The sequence below is a fragment of the Platichthys flesus genome, chromosome 6 (genome assembly GCF_949316205.1).
Source record: "Platichthys flesus chromosome 6, fPlaFle2.1, whole genome shotgun sequence".
Taxonomy (NCBI): domain Eukaryota; kingdom Metazoa; phylum Chordata; class Actinopteri; order Pleuronectiformes; family Pleuronectidae; genus Platichthys; species Platichthys flesus.
The window spans coordinates 384,051-402,910 of NC_084950.1; the positions used below are offsets into that span (position 1 = coordinate 384,051).

At 47.2% G+C, this 18,860-nt stretch overlaps 3 protein-coding genes across 3 annotated transcripts; 2 read left to right on the forward strand and 1 right to left on the reverse strand.

The window, feature by feature from the left end:
• Nucleotides 1-374: 374 nt before the first annotated feature.
• gpia (glucose-6-phosphate isomerase a) lies at nt 375-9,003 on the forward strand. The gene is made up of 18 exons (XM_062390198.1): nt 375-599; nt 1,564-1,654; nt 3,826-3,894; nt 4,027-4,146; nt 4,267-4,350; nt 4,510-4,656; nt 4,760-4,831; nt 4,927-4,971; nt 5,309-5,362; nt 5,472-5,532; nt 5,883-5,926; nt 6,164-6,316; nt 6,872-7,001; nt 7,550-7,626; nt 7,768-7,896; nt 7,975-8,050; nt 8,138-8,204; nt 8,631-9,003. Exons 1-18 carry the CDS (start codon nt 481-483, stop codon nt 8,752-8,754), a joined length of 1,662 nt encoding a protein of 553 aa, XP_062246182.1. The 5' UTR covers nt 375-480; the 3' UTR covers nt 8,755-9,003.
• Nucleotides 9,004-9,273: 270 nt separating this feature from the next.
• On the forward strand, nt 9,274-15,949 carry hsd17b2 (hydroxysteroid (17-beta) dehydrogenase 2). The gene is made up of 5 exons (XM_062389616.1): nt 9,274-9,541; nt 10,276-10,485; nt 10,647-10,832; nt 10,908-11,045; nt 15,449-15,949. Exons 1-5 carry the CDS (start codon nt 9,274-9,276, stop codon nt 15,787-15,789), a joined length of 1,143 nt encoding a protein of 380 aa, XP_062245600.1. The 3' UTR covers nt 15,790-15,949.
• Nucleotides 15,950-16,072: 123 nt separating this feature from the next.
• On the reverse strand, nt 16,073-17,865 carry mphosph6 (M-phase phosphoprotein 6). The gene is made up of 5 exons (XM_062390200.1): nt 17,691-17,865; nt 17,280-17,392; nt 16,988-17,078; nt 16,669-16,772; nt 16,073-16,366 (listed from the first exon to the last, which is right to left on the reverse strand). The coding sequence occupies exons 1-5, from the start codon at nt 17,736-17,738 to the stop codon at nt 16,234-16,236; spliced, it is 489 nt and encodes a 162-aa protein (XP_062246184.1). The 5' UTR covers nt 17,739-17,865; the 3' UTR covers nt 16,073-16,233.
• Between the last annotated feature and the right edge of the window lie 995 nt (nt 17,866-18,860).

Sequence of the window (18,860 nt, forward strand, 5' to 3'; positions counted from 1 at the left end):
CGAGCCCGGTCTGAGAATACAAGAAGTAGAAAGTACAGTGATTTCAAATGTAGAAAGTACAAGTACATAGTCGTCCGGGAAATAAATACTCAAACAAAGTACAGATATTTCAAAAATCTACTTGAGTACCGAACGAAGTATTTGTACTTCGTTACTTCCCAACGCTGCTTGGAGCAGGTCAGCTGACAAACAGATTAATAAAAAAAATAAAAACAAAAGATCTAAACTCCAGTAAAGAACAGACATTTGACATGTACTCGAGTACAGCTACTAAGTATTTGTACTAAGTTACTTCCACAGAAACTACAGTGGTGTCAGACTGATCTGTGATTGGTGCAGAATGATGTGACCATATCCTTTAGCCCCTCCCCTTCCTCCTCACCGGGACAAGCTCGTCACAGCTGAGACATCCGGACCAGACCAGGACCAGACCAGACCAGGACAAGGACCCGAACCAGAACCAGCAGAACCGGCAGAACCATGGCTCTAACCAGCGACCCCAACTTCCAGAAGCTGCAGCAGTGGTACCAGGACCATGGAGCAGGTCTGAAGATGAGGGACATGTTCGATGAAGACAAGGACAGATTCTCCCGCTTCAGGTGAGACATGACCCGGGATAAGAGGCCACAGACCGGGAGAGGACTGTGGCTGCTGTCCGCTCACTTCCCGGTTCCTCCCGGCGTGTTTCCGTGTTCGCTCCGTATGAAGGTCACAGAGTGTCTGACACCATCCTGTCTGTCGGTGTCTGTCCACCCGTCTGTCGGTGTCTGTCCACCTGTCTGTCGGTATCTGTCCACCCGTCTGTCGGTGTCTGTCCACCACAGTTCATTATCAGCTCATATTAGCATGCGAGGTAAGGCCTCTCATAGAACCTGTGCTGAGCTTCACACCGGGGCTCCGCACCGGGGTGTGTCGGTGATAGAGTCGGTGACTCCGGGTTAAAGAGACTGGATGTTAAACCTTCAGCTGGGTGTTTGATTCATACAGTCGGCTGTCTGACAGGGGCGGTGGCTAACGGATGCTAACCGAAGGTGGACTGTCCGATAATGGACACCGTCTGCAAGAGGCCGTTTGTATTAAGGTGTAACGGTCATATTGGTCCTTTAAGAGATATAAGAACAATGGTGTGTGTGTGTGTGTGTGCGTGTGTGTGTGTGTGTGCGTGTGTGTGTGTGCGTGTGTGTGTGTGTGTGTGTGTGTGTGTGTGTGTGTGTGTGTGTGTGTGTGTGTGTGTGTGTGTGTGTGTGTGTGTGTGTGTGTGTGTGTGTGTGTGTGTGTGTGTGTGTGTGTGTGTGTGTGTGTGTGTGCGTGTCCTCAGTAGAACAGGACCTCAGCTGTTCAATGTTTGTAATGAACCACAGACAAGTTTCACTTTGACTTTGGTCCATGTCCCATCTGCTAACATGGAGGAGGTTTATGAGCTGTACTGCAGACAGACACCAGGGGGCGATCAAGCTGTTCTTTATTTTGAAATAAGTTCATTGGTCAGATCTGATTATCAAACTCAAACAGAGATGATTTATTCTGTCTGTGGTCTGTGACTCTTTGTCTGTTGTTGGACAGCACCACTCTGAAGACAGATGATGGAGACATCCTGCTGGACTACTCCAAGAACCTCCTCACCCAGGACGTCCTGGACATGCTGCTCGCCCTGGTAACCGCCTCGGGTCAACCTGAACCCTCAGGCTCCGCCCACACTGCGACATGTGATGTAAACAGGAAGTAGATGAGGTGGAACTGTAACTGACAGGAAGTGCTACTGACAGGGAGTGCTAGCACGCTTTGTGTTCACGACTGCTCGTCGAGTCATGTGACTGATGAGAACCAATCAGGGTCACCTCTGTGTCATGGTTTACTAAAGTCTCCGTTTCTGTTCAGACTCAAACACAAACCAGAGTTTCAAACCGGATCAGAGACCAGTTCACTCTGGATCAGAGATCAGTTCACTCTGGATCAGAGACCAGTTCACTCTGGATCAGAGATCAGTTCACTCTGGATCAGAGACCAGTTCACTCTGGATCAGAGACCAGTTCACACTGGATCAGAGATCAGTTCACTCTGGATCAGAGATCAGTTCACTCTGGATCAGAGATCAGTTCACACTGGATCAGAGACCAGTTCACTCTGGATCAGAGATCAGTTCACACTGGATCAGAGACCAGTTCACTCTGGATCAGAGATCAGTTCTAACTGGATCAGAGACCAGTTCACTCTGGATCAGAGACCAGTTCACTCTGGATCAGAGATCAGTTCACACTGGATCAGAGACCAGTTCACTCTGGATCAGAGACCAGTTCACTCTGGATCAGAGATCAGTTCTAACTGGATCAGAGACCAGTTCACTCTGGATCAGAGACCAGTTCACTCTGGATCAGAGATCAGTTCACTCTGGATCAGAGATCAGTTCAAACTTGATCAGAGACCAGTTCAAACTTGATCAGAGACCAGTTCACTCTGGATCAGAGACCAGTTCACTCTGGATCAGAGACCAGTTCACTCTGGATCAGAGACCAGTTCACTCTGGATCAGAGATCAGTTCACACTGGATCAGAGACCAGTTCACTCTGGATCAGAGATCAGTTCACACTCGATCAGAGACCAGTTCACTCTGGATCAGAGATCAGTTCACTCTGGATCAGAGACCAGTTCACTCTGGATCAGAGATCAGTTCACTCTGGATCAGAGATCAGTTCAAACTTGATCAGAGACCAGTTCACTCTGGATCAGAGACCAGTTCACTCTGGATCAGAGATCAGTTCACACTGGATCAGAGACCAGTTCACTCTGGATCAGAGATCAGTTCACACTGGATCAGAGACCAGTTCACTCTGGATCAGAGATCAGTTCACTCTGGATCAGAGACCAGTTCACTCTGGATCAGAGACCAGTTCACTCTGGATCAGAGATCAGTTCACTCTGGATCAGAGACCAGTTCACTCTGGATCAGAGATCAGTTCACTCTGGATCAGAGATTGGTTCACACTGGATCAGAGATCGGTTCACACTGGATCAGAGATCAGTTCACTCTGGATCAGAGACCAGTTCACTCTGGATCAGAGATCAGTTCACTCTGGATCAGAGATCAGTTCAAACTTGATCAGAGACCAGTTCACTCTGGATCAGAGACCAGTTCACTCTGGATCAGAGACCAGTTCACTCTGGATCAGAGATCAGTTCACACTGGATCAGAGACCAGTTCACTCTGGATCAGAGATCAGTTCACACTCGATCAGAGACCAGTTCACTCTGGATCAGAGATCAGTTCACTCTGGATCAGAGATCAGTTCAAACTTGATCAGAGACCAGTTCACTCTGGATCAGAGACCAGTTCACTCTGGATCAGAGACCAGTTCACTCTGGATCAGAGATCAGTTCACACTGGATCAGAGACCAGTTCACTCTGGATCAGAGATCAGTTCACACTGGATCAGAGACCAGTTCACTCTGGATCAGAGATCAGTTCACTCTGGATCAGAGACCAGTTCACTCTGGTCTCTGATCCAGAGTCTGGAAGACTCCACGGGCGTAGCCATAGCAACAGAGATGAGGTCATGTGGGGCGGAGCCTCAGAGTCAGGTCTCTCTTGATTCTGTAAAACAGGAAGATTACAACACTTTATTTTGAAAGAGTTAACACACACATCCTGACTGTGGCTTTGTGCAGCAATGTTGTGTTAACCCGGAGGAAGGTGGGGTTTCAGCACAAACACACAAAACCCCACCCACACACACACATACAGGGCGAAGCAACAGTTTCAGTTACGACAGGTGAGGAAGTGTGTGTGTCTGTTTGACTTTGTGTGTTTTCATCTTGTCATGTTCTCAGGCCAGGTCCAGGAAGGTGGAGGAGGCCAGAGAGAAGATGTTCTCTGGAGACAAGATCAACTTCACCGAGGTACGGACGTGTCCTCACCCTCACATGAAGCCCACACGTTTCCCATGATCCTTCACTGCAGAGCCCAGGGTCACTGGGACCCTAGTGACACAGTGTGTGTCTGTGTGTGTGTGTGTGTGTGTGTGTTCACAGGGTCGGGCCGTGCTCCACATCGCTTTGCGTAATCGCTCCAACACACCGATCAATGTCGACGGTAAAGACGTGATGCCGGAGGTGAACAGGGTGCTGGACAAGATGAAGGCCTTCTGTCACGTAAGTACGTGTGTGTGACGTGTGTGTGTGACGTGTGTGTGTGACGTGTGTGTGACGTGTGTGTGACGTGTGTGTGTAACGTGTGTGTGTGACGTGTGTGTGTGTGTGTTGTGTTCACAGAAAGTTCGCAGTGGCGAGTGGCGAGGCTTCAGTGGGAGGAGCATCACTGACGTGGTGAACATCGGCATCGGAGGCTCCGACCTGGTGAGGCCCCACCCACGTCACATGACGTGTGTTTCCATGGAAGCACACGGCTGGTTCAGTCTATTAATAAAAACACACGAGTGGAATCGAACACAAGTCAAATAAAACAGAAACATGAGGTCCGGTTTGTGACCATGTGACCTGTCGTGGTGCGTTCAGGGACCTCTGATGGTGACGGAGGCTCTGAAGCCGTACTCCAGCGGTGGACCCAACGTCTGGTTCGTCTCCAACATCGACGGGACTCACCTGACCAAGACCCTCGCTCAGCTGGACGCAGAGACCACGCTGTTCATCATCGCCTCCAAGGTGAGCACACACACACACACACACACACACACACACACACACACACACACACACAGGGTGTCAACGTCTCCTGACCCACTTTGTGTGGTCCACCCTCTTGCAGACGTTCACGACTCAGGAGACCATCACCAACGCAGAGTCTGCCAGAGACTGGCTGCTGCAGGCGGCCAATGACGTGAGTTCACATCTTCATCATCTTCATCATCAGAGCAGAGACAGTTCATCATCGTCAGTTTTGTGTCTCGACTCATGTTTCTCCTCTTTCCACAGAAATCTGCTGTTGCCAAACACTTTGTGGCTCTTTCCACCAATGCGGTAAGTACCCCCCCCCCCCCCTCCAGCGACTGTTTGTGTTGAAATCAGGAACCAGAGGAACCAGAGGAACCAGAGCAGGAACTGAACGAACCCTGAGAACGTTTCCTCATAGTTTACTGGTTCAGGCGAAACGTGTTCGTACAAGTTGCTCAACCTGCAGAAGAGTCTCACTGTTGATCTGCCTCTATTTACAGTTATTAATCAAGATGGATCGTTTCTACTATAAAGAAAAACATTAACGGTTAGGGTTAGGGTTAACTCTCTCTCTCTCTCTCTCTCTGTCTCTCTACCCCTCCCCCACTGCCTCTCTCTCTCGCTCTCCCTCTCTTGCCCTCAGGTCAAAGTCGGGGAGTTCGGCATCGACACGGCGAACATGTTTGAGTTCTGGGACGTAAGTGTGTGATCATGTGACCATGTGTGATGCAGTGGACGATCGGTGACCTTTGACCTCAGTGTCCTGCCTGTGATTGGTGGAGTGACTGTGTGATGTCATGTTTCAGTGGGTCGGAGGTCGTTACTCGCTGTGGTCGGCCATCGGTCTGTCCATCGCTCTGCACATAGGTACGTCTCACATCAGGGCTGCTGGGGGTTGGTCCATGGGATTGATTGATGCCTCAACACACCAGGAAGTGTGACATCACTTCCTGGAGTTGACATCATCTCTGGAGTCATGTTAGAAACCAGATCGAGCCGGACTTCATCTGGAAGTTTCACAGTCAGTTCAGCTGCTTTTATTTTGACAGTCTGACTCAGTGTGAACAAAACTGTCATGATCAATGACAACATCACACTTCCTGTTTACATCCTACAAAGCATCATGGGAATTATAGTTTCATGCACCTGAAAACATTAGCAAGTTGTATATCTCATCGGTTTATCACACGTGACCTCTGACCTCTGCTGGGTTTCAGGATTTGAAAACTTCGAGCAGCTCCTGGCAGGAGCTCACTGGATGGTAACACACACAGATACACACACACACACAGATACATAAAGACAAACACACAAACGCAGATACACACAGACAATCCATAGACACAGATACTCACACAGACACACACAATTACAGGTGAAATTAATATGAATATTACTAGTTATTAAATGTCACTTAGTTATGACAGTGTGAGTAAAACATGTTTTGATTGAGTGAGCTCTGTGATGTCATCGTTACCCAGCATCCTCTCCTCTGCAGGACAACCACTTCCGCAGCACCCCCCTGGAGGACAACGTGCCCGTGCTGCTCGCTGTGCTCGGAGTCTGGTACATCAACATGTTCCAGGCGGAGACACACGTCATGCTGCCCTACGACCAGTACATGCACCGCTTCGCTGCCTACTTCCAGCAGGTCACACACACACACACGTTCAGGCACAGACACACACACGCGATCAGACACAGAGTGGTTTCATGTGATGTTTGTGTTCTGCACTAGAAACACTCTGCAGTAGAAATGATCCTCCAGCTCCGACGGTGGTATTTTTACTTCCTGTGAGGTAGTTAATAAACATAATAAAAGGGTTATGACATTGTTATAAATTAAATAAATACAAAATATTTCATCATTAAATGTTTTAAACACTGATTCTATATATAGAAAAATGTATTAAAAATGTCTTACTTATTTGAAATAACTTGTTTTTGACAGAATCCTCGACTTTCCGTTGCAAACACAATGAATCTTCTAAATATTATTAGTTTTTTAGTAGATTTAGATTGAAATCCTATGTTAGGAGGCACCAGCAGGGGGCGCTGTTCTCAGAGAGGTCGAACAAAGTCAGGGAGTTTAACCCAGAGGCGAAGGAGGAGTTCAGGTCCAATCAGTTTGTTCAATGCTTCTTCGTCTCATCGTTTCACTCTCGTTCAAACACTTAGTGACGGGTTCACACGTTCTGCTCCTCAGGGCGACATGGAGTCCAACGGGAAGTACATCACCACCGACGGAAGTCGTGTCAACTACCACACGGGCCCCATCGTGTGGGGGGAGCCGGGGACCAATGGACAGCACGCCTTCTACCAGCTCATCCACCAAGGTCGCACACACCACGCGGTGACGTGGACGACTCTGCGTCCTAGTAGAGACTGGACATAATCGATTCATGTTTTCCAATACGTTCATTTCTCAGCAACAAAACCATACGTGCACATGTAATTCATCTGCTACACAATATGAGACACACAACATCAGGGTTAAAATGAACAGATGATCAGGTTTCATGATCTGACATCACCCATTAACCACTAACCATGTTTGTGTGAGTGACACACACACACACACAGACACACACACACACAGGCTGCAGATTATCCAGCAAACTCAGAATAACAGCAACAGTCAAATACTTTTAAAACACAATCATGTGGCTCGTGTAGATTCACACCTTTAGTCCCACAGCGATCAAATATATTCATGTATAGAAATAAAATTCTTTGATGCATCGATAATAGTTTAAAAATCGAATCATGAGATTCACTCCTCTACATTTTATGAGCTTGTTAACCTTTGGCTGACTGTGAAGCTCTGTGATTGGCTGTTAGTGAAATGCGTGAATGAAGCGTTAACGGACTCTGTCGTCTTCAGGTACTCGTATGATTCCTGCCGACTTCCTCATTCCTGCTCAGTCTCAGCATCCAATCAGAGACAACCTCCACCACAAGGTCACGCCTCCACTGTACCTCAACATGTCCTGTTCTCCCGAAACATTAGCTCTTGACGACCAGCTGATGATCAGCTGACTCGTGGTTGAGTCTTTGACCTTCAACCTGAGCTCAGGGTCATGTGATGTTTGTCGTTCTCAGATCCTCATGGCGAACTACTTGGCTCAGACCGAAGCTCTGATGAAAGGAAAAACCACGGACGAGGCTCGTAAAGAGCTGGAGGCCAGCGGCCTGAAGGGCGGCGCTCTGGAACAGCTGCTGCCTCACAAGGTCAAATGGTTTCCAGGAACATCAGAACTCATATCTTAACGTTCAAGCAGCTTAAAACTCACACTTCTTTCACTTCAGGTTTTTCAAGGAAACAAACCGAGTAACTCCATCGTCTTCAAGAAGCTGACGCCGTTCACTCTGGGCGCTCTGGTCGGTAAGTGACACATCCGAGGACAGGCGGTCAATCGCTGCGTCAATCAATCAATACCTTGTCTGATCATTGATGTGTTTTGTTTTTCAGCCATGTATGAACACAAGATCTTCGTTCAGGGCGTCATGTGGGACATCAACAGCTACGACCAGTGGGGGTGAGCTGCACCACACTTCACCAGCAGAGGGCGCTAGTCGTTCTATTAACGTTAAAGAGATAAATTAAAACTCCTGATCCACTTCACTGGAAATCTGCTCAGGAGGTTTTATATGGAGGCTGATGATGATGATGCATCTCACTTAAACAAACGCTGGTTTTCCAGGTTTTCAGTAACGAAACTATGAAATATTTATTTGGGGGACAGATAGTTTACAGATTCACCTTGTGACAGCCTTGTGATAGCACCCCCCCGGGGGTGCGTCATGTGACCACTGAGCCTGACTGGGCTGCCCAGGTGAAGTTCAGCTGGATAAACAGATCCTGGATATGTGGGACTCGCCTCATCACACAGAACAGGCAGCCCGGCTGTTGCCCAGCGGCTGTTCCATCCTGTGCACTGACTCCTCCTCTTCCTCCCTGACAGGGTGGAGCTGGGGAAGCAGCTCGCCAAGAGGATCGAACCGGAGCTGAAGGACGACTCCGAGGTCTCGTCCCACGACTCGTCCACCAACGGCCTCATCAACTTCCTGAAGAAGAACTTCGCCTGAGTCCTGGACCCGCCCCCTTCCCCCTTTAGTCCACTGTGATTGGTTGGATTTCCCCCCCGAGCTGTGGAGCAAGCACTTTGTCTGTTCACGTGTTTTTACTTGAATAGAATTAATCAGATTAACAAGATTAAAGTAACTATTACTGTAGGTGACCCCCCCCCCTTACTAACTTACTCACACACACACACAAACACATACACACGCACACTTACACACCCTGAACCAAAATAAAAACCCTTGGTCTCTGAATCATGTTGTTTGTTTTGGATCTGATTGGATGGAACTGAATCTTAATCTGTTAATATGATTTAATATTTTATCAGAAAACAAAGTTATGAAAAGCTTCAGTTTGATGTGAAACAAATAAAAACCTTTAAACCTGATCGATCAGAGCAGCTGATCCAGGAGCTGCCACGTGTCATAGGTGTCGCAGGTGTCATGTGCTTCCTTTGGTGGGCGGGGCATACTTGAACAGGTGTCTCAGAGGGGCGTGGCCTCATTGTTGCGGGTGACGGAACGATGATGGACGTCTGCTTCAGCCTCGCAGCTGCAGGGCTCTATGTCCTCACTGTGCTGTGGACACTGTCCCGGGGACATGATGCTGGACATGGGGCCTCGGTCCCCGGTGCCTTTGGGGCCCTGCTCTGGCCCCTGGGGGCCTCCCTGTGTTATGTTGTGTCTCCAGTTTTGTGTGGACTCGTTTTCCTGAGCTGCAGCGTCCGTCTGATCTGGGACAGGAAGAGATGTGAGCTGCTACTGCCAGAGACAAGAGGAGTGCTCATCACAGGTCTGACACACAACACAGACACACACACAGGACAAGAGAGGTGCTCATCACAGGTCAGACACACAACACAGACACACACACAGGACAAGAGAGGTGCTCATCACAGGTCAGACACAACACAGACACACACACAGGACAAGAGAGGTGCTCATCACAGGTCAGACACAACACAGACACACACACAGGACAAGAGGAGTGCTCATCACAGGTCAGACACACAACACAGACACACACACAGGACAAGAGAGAGGTGTGTGTGTGTGTGTGTGTGTGTGTGTGTGTGTGTGTGTGTGTGTGTGTGTGTGTGTGTGTGTGTGTGTGTGTGTGTGTGTGTGTGTGTGTGTGTGAGTGTGAGCGAGCGTGTTTTATATCAGGAAAAACAGGACGAGCTGAAGACAGCGTTCTGATAAAATTCCACCATGTTTGATGAAGAGATAGTGACAACAACCCAAGACACAAAGAGATGATGAGAGAGAGAATGAGGAAACTTTACTGGGAGGTCACCACACAGCCACACACTTACACAACCTGATACACAACTCAGGTCGGAGAATGATGAAGATGTTAGAATGACGAACGTCTGCCATAACAACAATCGAATGTTGGAGGGACTTGGGTCCAACATGTTTGTAGGAATCAAACCCTCAACTCTTTCCATCCTTATGTGAAAGTCTTTTCCCTCTTTATTTGAAAGAGTGTCTCCGGGACGTCCCTGACCTGCAGTGTCTCCTCAGGGTGCGACTCGGGCTTCGGTCACGCTCTTGCAAAGCGTCTCAGTCTCATGGGAGTGAAGGTGTTTGCAGGCATGTTGGACGTGGACGGACCTGGAGCTCAGCGGCTCAGAGAGACGTCTGAGAACCTGCACGTCCTCCAGCTGGACGTGACGGACAGACACCAAGTAGAGACGGTGCACAGGGACATCTGCTCTCAGGTGGGACACACAGGTACGTCCTCTTACATTACAGACGTTCAAACTTGGGAAACAGGTATGACCTCCTCTGTCCACCATCATGTCTCAGTCTTCACTCGTCTGCTGGACAGAGGACAGAACAGTGGTCAGCAGATAAAAGACAGAGGACACCTCTCAGCTGTCCCCCTCTTGCAGGTCTGTGGGGTTTGGTGAATAATGCAGGAATCCTCCAGTGTCCCATGGACGCGGAGCTTCAGCCGCTGTCAGCATGCAGACGCTGCATGGACGTCAACTTCCTGTCAGCTGTCAACATGTGTCAGGTCTTCCTCCCTCTGCTGAGACGAGCCGGAGGACGCATCGTCAACATGTCCAGCATGGCAGGTCAACAGGAAGTCCAACTTCCATTCAAATCCAGTTTCAGATCATGTCCTGATCCAGATGTTTGTCGTCCTGCAGCCGCGGTGCCGATGCCGATGCTCTCTGCGTACGGAGCGTCCAAAGCTGCTCTGAGCGTCTTCTCTCACGTGACCAGGGTGGAGCTGTCTGATTGGGGCGTCACAGTCGCTTTGATCCAACCTGCAGGATTCAGAACAAGTAGGTCACATGACGACACGAAGCAGGAAGTTGTTTGTGTGTCTGTTGCCGATATCAACACAAACTGAAAGTGTTGATTTCTGTTGTTTCCGTTTTTCTTCATTTTATACGATTCTGGAAGTTGTATTCTTCCGGTGACATTTGTTTTGTGTTAGATGATAAAGTTTCACTGTCCTGGTGAATGTTGAATATAAAATAAAGTCCTTCCACACCGTCCAGCTCCTCCTTAGGGAGTCTGAGGCCTCCCCAGGCCTGAGGGGATGTGTAGTTCTGGATCTCCACAGATCCTGGTAATCCTCCAGCAGAAGGCCTCCAGCAGGATTCTGACTGGATGAAGCTCCAGACCTGTTGTTTAGATGTGAAGGAGCAGAGGTTCTGATGTTCTGAGCTCCACAGGGAGCCAGTGCAGAGAAGCTCAGAGCAGTGAGAGGATCTCGTCTGGTTCCTGTCAGCTCTCGTGCTGCAGCATCTTGGACCAACTGGAGCTTCTCACAGTCTCACTGGGACGTCCTGATAATCAGTGTTGTGTGTGAATGAGTTCAAAGGAACGCGTTCATTCAACACCTTCATTTTTATGAGAACTATGAACTGAACGCATCTTAATGAGAAATAATGAATTTGGTGAACACGTTCATATTGTAGCGTCCTCGCTTTTAACGACAGGGAACTTCTCTTTGTGTGTCACTTTATTAAAGTCCAGCGAACACAACACACTTCCTGTTCGTAACTCCAACACTCCTCACATCCACCATCGTGTTCCTCACTCCTCTTCCTCAATCACCCTCGACCCGCCAACTCATCAGCCAATGAGAGCCTGCAATCCCACACAACCCCACAGCCATTGGTCTAGAGCTGCCAGTGCCCCAGCCCGACCTGTTCACTGACCCTCAGGACATCTCAATACTTATTTAACAGAAGTCCTAATAAACCCAGAGCAGTCCAACAGAACATAAACCAAACTACCAGTCTGGTACAGTCTCCTCTGAGGAGAGACGCGGTCTCAATCGAGCACTTGAACCCTGTCGCTGCTCAGTGCGCGTGAAAACCAACTCACTCCACTTCGCTCTACGTTACCCATGATTCATCACACACATGCAGACCGAGCAGGCAACGTGTTCCAACACGGAACAGCTCTCGCTCTCATTTAAACATGGGAAGGGAAAGCAGAGACTCAGCGACTATATCCGAGGCCGATTATTATTATCGGAGGGATTTTTACACACAACAGTAAAAATCTCACCGTTCTGTTGTTGGTTCAGAGGATGAAACTATCAATCAATCAAACTTTATTTGTATAGCCCATATTCACAGATCACAGTTTGTCTCATAGGGCTTTAACATGGTGAGACATCCTCTGTCCTTCACCCTCAACAAGAGTCAGGACAAACTACTAAAAACCTTTTAACAGGTACAAATACACAGAAACCTCAGAGACACATGAGGACCCGTCTCTCAGGACGGACACAAGTCAACAGATGTCAAGTGAAGAAACATCATCAAGATTAAAGTTGTCAGCAGCATTGATGAGGGGAAACATCTTGAAGGATAAATTCAACACTATATGTCAATCAGTCCTGATGCATCATAGTCTCTGGTCAGAGGCCAGCAAGATCATGATCCACCATCCAGACAAGACCCACTAGAGTCCACTAGTGGCGTCAGTTCAGGTACGATCACGTTAAGATCAGGTTAGGATCAGGTTAGGATCAGGTTAGGATCACGTTAGGATCAGGCTAGGATCAGGTTAAGATCAGGTTAGGATCACGTTAGGATCAGGCTAGGATCAGGTTAAGATCAGGTTAGGATCAGGTTAGGATCACGTTAGGATCAGGTTAGGATCAGGTTAGGATCACGTTAGGATCAGGCTAGGATCAGGTTAAGATCAGGTTAGGATCAGGTTAGGATCAGGTTAGGATCAGGTTAGGATCAGGTTAGGATCACGTTAGGATCAGGTTAGGATCAGGTTAAGATCACGTTAGGATCACGTTAGGATCACGTTAGGATCAGGTTAGGATCAGGTTAGGATCGGGTTAAGATCAGGTTAGGATCACGTTAGGATCAGGTTAAGATCAGGTTAGGATCACGTTAGGATCAGGTTAGGATCAGGTTAGGATCACGTTAGGATCAGGTTAAGATCACGTTAGGATCAGGTTAGGATCAGGCTAGGATCAGGTTAGGATCACGTTAGGATCAGGTTAGGATCAGGTTAGGATCACGTTAGGATCACGTTAGGATCACGTTAGGATCAGGTTAGGATCAGGTTAAGATCAGGTTAGGATCACGTTAGGATCAGGTTAAGATCAGGTTAGGATCACGTTAGGATCAGGCTAGGATCAGGTTAGGATCACGTTAGGATCACGTTAGGATCACGTTAGGATCAGGTTAGGATCAGGTTAAGATCAGGTTAGGATCAGGTTAGGATCAGGTTAGGATCACGTTAGGATCAGGTTAAGATCAGGTTAGGATCAGGTTAGGATCAGGTTAGGATCAGGTTAGGATCACGTTAGGATCACGTTAGGATCAGGTTAAGATCAGGTTAGGATCAGGTTAGGATCAGGTTAGGATCACGTTAGGATCAGGTTAAGATCAGGTTAGGATCACGTTAGGATCAGGCTAGGATCAGGTTAAGATCAGGTCAGGATCAGGTTAGGATCACGTTAGGATCACGTTAGGATCAGGTTAAGATCAGGTTAGGATCAGGTTAAGATCAGGTTAGGATCAGGTTAGGATCACGTTAGGATCAGGCTAGGATCAGGTTAAGATCAGGTTAGGATCAGGTTAGGATCACGTTAGGATCAGGTTAAGATCAGGTTAGGATCAGGTTAAGATCACGTTAGGATCACGTTAGGATCACGTTAGGATCACGTTAGGATCACGTTAGGATCAGGTTAAGATCAGGTTAGGATCAGGTTAAGATCAGGTTAGGATCACGTTAGGATCAGGTTAAGATCAGGTTAGGATCAGGTTAAGATCACGTTAGGATCATGTTAGGATCAGGTTAGGATCAGGTTAGGATCACGTTAGGATCAGGTTAAGATCAGGTTAGGATCAGGTTAAGATCACGTTAGGATCATGTTAGGATCACGTTAGGATCAGGTTAGGATCAGGTTAGGATCACGTTAGGATCAGGTTAGGATCAGGTTAAGATCAGGTTAGGATCACGTTAGGATCAGGTTAAGATCAGGTTAGGATCAGGCTAGGATCAGGTTAGGATCACGTTAGGATCACGTTAGGATCAGGTTAGGATCAGGTTAGGATCAGGTTAAGATCACGTTAGGATCAGGTTAGGATCACGTTGGGATCACGTTGGGATCACGTTAGGATCAGGTTAGGATCATGTTAGGATCACGTTAGGATCACGTTAGGATCAGGTTAGGATCAGGTTAGGATCAGGTTAAGATCAGGTTAGGATCACGTTAGGATCAGGTTAAGATCAGGTTAGGATCACGTTAGGATCACGTTAGGATCAGGTTAGGATCAGGTTAGGATCAGGTTAGGATCAGGTTAGGATCACGTTAGGATCAGGTTAGGATCAGGTTAGGATCAGGTTAAGATCACGTTAGGATCAGGTTAGGATCACGTTGGGATCACGTTGGGATAACGTTGGGATAACGTTAGGATCAGGTTAGGATCAGGTTAGGATCAGGTTAGGATCAGGTTAAGATCAGGTTAGGATCACGTTAGGATCAGGTTAAGATCAGGTTAGGATCACGTTAGGATCACGTTAGGATCACGTTAGGATCACGTTAGGATCACGTTAGGATCACGTTAGGATCAGGTTAGGATCACGTTAGGATCACGTTAGGATCACGTTAGGATCAGGTTAGGATCACGTTAGGATCACGTTAGGATCACGTTAGGATCACGTTAGGATCAGGCTAGGATCAGGTTAGGATCACGTTAGGATCACGTTAGGATCAGGTTAGGATCAGGTTAAGATCAGGTTAGGATCAGGTTAGGAGCACGTTAGGATCACGTTAGGATCACGTTAGGATCACGTTAGGATCAGGTTAAGATCAGGTTAGGATCACGTTAGGATCAGGTTAGGAACAGGTTAGGATCAGGCTAGGATCAGGTTAGGATCACGTTAGGATCACGTTAGGATCAGGTTAGGATCAGGTTAGGATCAGGTTAGGATCAGGTTAAGATCAGGTTAGGATCAGGTTAGGAGCACGTTAGGATCACGTTAGGATCACGTTAGGATCACGTTAGGATCAGGTTAAGATCAGGTTAGGATCACGTTAGGATCAGGTTAGGATCAGGTTAGGATCAGTGACTGAAACTTGAAATCAACTTGAAATCTTTCATATGAAGATGAACTGAATCTCCTTCATGTTGCTTTATTTACTTTGATTCAATGATCAAGGATCTGATTGGTTCTCTGCCCGTCTCCTTCCTCTCAGACATCTTTGGAACCAGTGACGACGTCAGTCACTACAGAGACCAGATCCTGGAGGCGGCGTCTCCTGAAGCCAGACGGGATTATGGGGACGCGTACATCTCGTCCCTCCCCAGCGGTTTGTCCAGACTGTCCCAGCGTTCAGCGGAGGATCTGTCCCCTGTGTTGGACGACATGTGTCATGCCCTGCTGTCCGTCCACCCCAAACCTCTGTACACCCCCGGACAGATGGGATGGTTGCTGCCCTTTGTCCATCGCCACTGTCCCACCGCCATCTTTGACGTCTTTATCAAGACTTTAACTAAATACAGCGACTGTGAACCAGCAGGACTGAGGACGAGCTGAGACACCTAACCCTAACAGTCCAGCTCTAACCCTCCCAGTTCTTAACAATACTTTAAAATGTATTTTGAGTGATATTTATTGTCAATAATATAAATGTTATTCTTAATGATTTATTGTATTAGTCCGGATGTGGGACAGTTAGATTTGTATTGACTCAACAGTTTGTTGTTAAATACCTATCTCTGTTCAGACTCTTATTGTGAAAAGACAGAACAAAAGTCTTCAAATTCAATCAAATAAATCCTGTTTTCTTTTTCTCTTACTGTAAATGAATCAGTTGAAATGAAGTTTTAAAAACGAGAGTTTAATGAGTGAAAGCATTTAAACTCTCACAGCTTCTCAAAGATAATCCACACAAAAAAATGGACAGGATGTATAACATCCACTCGGCTGTAAAACACGACTATGTCAAAAGACATTTACATGAAATCACGTTCTGTAAGTTCAGTCCTGAGGTTTCAGAAACATTCTCTTTGTGTTCGTTTCTACGACGTTTTGATTGACGTCCTCGTCCGCCGCCGCTCGCTCACGCTTCTTCACGAACTTCCTCTTCATGCTCCCGACCAAACTCTCGTACCTGAAACGTCCAGATGGGGAACGTAAAACTTACGACACTGAATTCTCTGTCAAATCAGTTATAATCAACTTTTATGGTGTTTGATTTAAAAAATACATCAGCTGATTAAACTTCTTTAAAACTCCTTAAATCACAAACCTTTGAAAATCTTTTATTTTATCTTTGACCGGTTCAAATTCACACTTTTTTAAATAATGAGAATATTTGAATCTCTGATCAAATGTTTTTCATAATTATTTCCTGTATTATTATTTCCAGGAAGTAGAAAATGTACATGACAGTACTTGAGTAAATGTTGTTACCTCAGAGCCATTTCTTCATCTGTGACGTCTGTTGGCATCCTGCTCGTCTCCTCCTCTTCCTCAGCTGGGCCTTCCTCACTTGGGTTCATCAACGTCATCAGCTTCTGTGTCCGACAACCAGAAACGTCACTCGGCCATCCTCACATTTTTATTTAGAAAATATCAACCTTTAAAAATCATCATCAATCAATCGAACATTTAGCGTTATTGAGTTATTATTGCAGATAAGTTGCAAAAAGAGGAAGAGGAGTCGTAGAAACTTGTTCACGAAGTTTGAGTCTCCGACGTTAACGACACACGAGAAGGAGAAGAGGCAGACCTCCACGTCGGGGTTGAACCCTCTGAAGGACATGCGGCCGAACTTCAGATCTTCACACGGAACAAAACTCTTCTCCTCGATGATCAGATTCCTGGGGGGGGGGGGGGGGGGGGGCAGAACGTGACGTCATGTTGCTGCCTCACATCTCCATTAAACAGGAAGTGACACCAGACTGTTTCCTGCTCCACTCCGCTACATCACACACATTACCATGACAACAGCAGTGGAGAGTAACTTAGTATTTTTACTCAAATACCGGAGAACGTGTAGTTGGGAGGGGGGGGGTACTCACTCCTTGGCTTTGAGCTCCGGCAGGTCCAGGTACCAGTGCTCGTCGCTGATGATCCTCCGCTCGTCCTCCTCCAGCTGCTTCTTGGTCTCATCGTCCAGACCTCTCTGCATGAACTGAACCAACATCACCAGCACATCGATCAATCAGTATCCTGACTGGTTTTAATGGTTTGAGATCAAAACCTTCAACTGGACATGAGGGAAAACACTTCAAATATATAAACTGTTAAAAACATGAAAACAGACGCAAAGGGAATGAAAAGGAGTCGAAGCTGTTCACGCGCTCAGCAGGTTTCACTTTGTTTCCTCAAACATCTTCAGACGATGTTTGAAAGTTCACTGAGGAAATCAAGACTCAGCGGAACGGCTGCTAACGCTGCTAGCATTAGTTAGCAAACACAGCTTCACGTACCTTCATGCGCAGGAGGTTCTTAGAAAGTTTCACCGAATCAATGGACATTTTCACCGGAGAGGGTGAGACAGAGACAGAGAGGGTGAGACAGAGAGAGACAGAGTGAGAACAGTTAGCTTCAGGCTAACAGCTAAATCCACGAGCGTCTGCTCCTCTGACAGACAGAAGCAATCAAACGTCGAGCCGCCCGGAAGTCAAGTTAATCTACCTCTGATGTCATCGATGTCCAAGAACAGTTTTTTATATTAATAATAACAATAACTGACTGATCCCTCCTCTTCATCACCCTCGTGTCTTGCTCCTCTCTGTTCTTGAGTCTGTTTTTTCCTCTCTCTTGGATCCTGAGTACTTAATAAACTTTTATTTTTTATTTTCTTACCAACAGATGATCATTCAGAATGTTTATATATATTATCTCCTCCATGTTTCTTTCCAAAGCGGATCATGATAGATGTTTCCCTTTTCATTAACCCTTCCCTCTGCTCTTCATCCCCTTCTCTCTGTTCCTCTCATTTATCCATCGCTCATGTTCCCTCTATTCATTTCATAATCCAAATCTGATTAAGATTAAGATTAAGATGCATTTATTCATCCCAAACACATGCACAGACACACTCATGCAGGTAGGGAAATGTAACCTCTGCTTTTGACCCATCTGGTGCAGGACACACAGAGCAGTGAGCGACCATGTACAGCGCTCGGGGAGCAGATGTTGGGGGAGTAAGGTGCCTTGCTCAGGGGCACTAGACAGGGTAGGGAGACTCTGATTTTTGGACAGATCAATCCAGAGCTTCTCTGCCCATAGTCCAAGTTTCTGCCACTAGACCACCGCCTCTCCACGGATTCCATCCATCAACAAACTGTCGTCAGCTCCATTGCCCTTTTAACATTATTTCCTGGTTCACGTCCAGCTGCCACCTCTCTCTTCCTCCTCTTTTCCCCTCCCCTATCATCTTCCTCTCCTTCCTCCCCTCCTCTTCTTCCCCTCCCCTCCCTCCTCTTTTCCCCTCCCCTCTCATCTTCCTCTCCTTCCTCCCCTCTCATCTTCCTCTCCTTCCTCCCCTCCTCTTCTTCCTCTCCCCTCCCTCCTCTTTTCACCTCCCCTCTCATCTTCTTCTCCTCTCCTCCCCTCCTCTTCCTCCACTCTCTTCCTCCTCCTCCTCGGGTTCA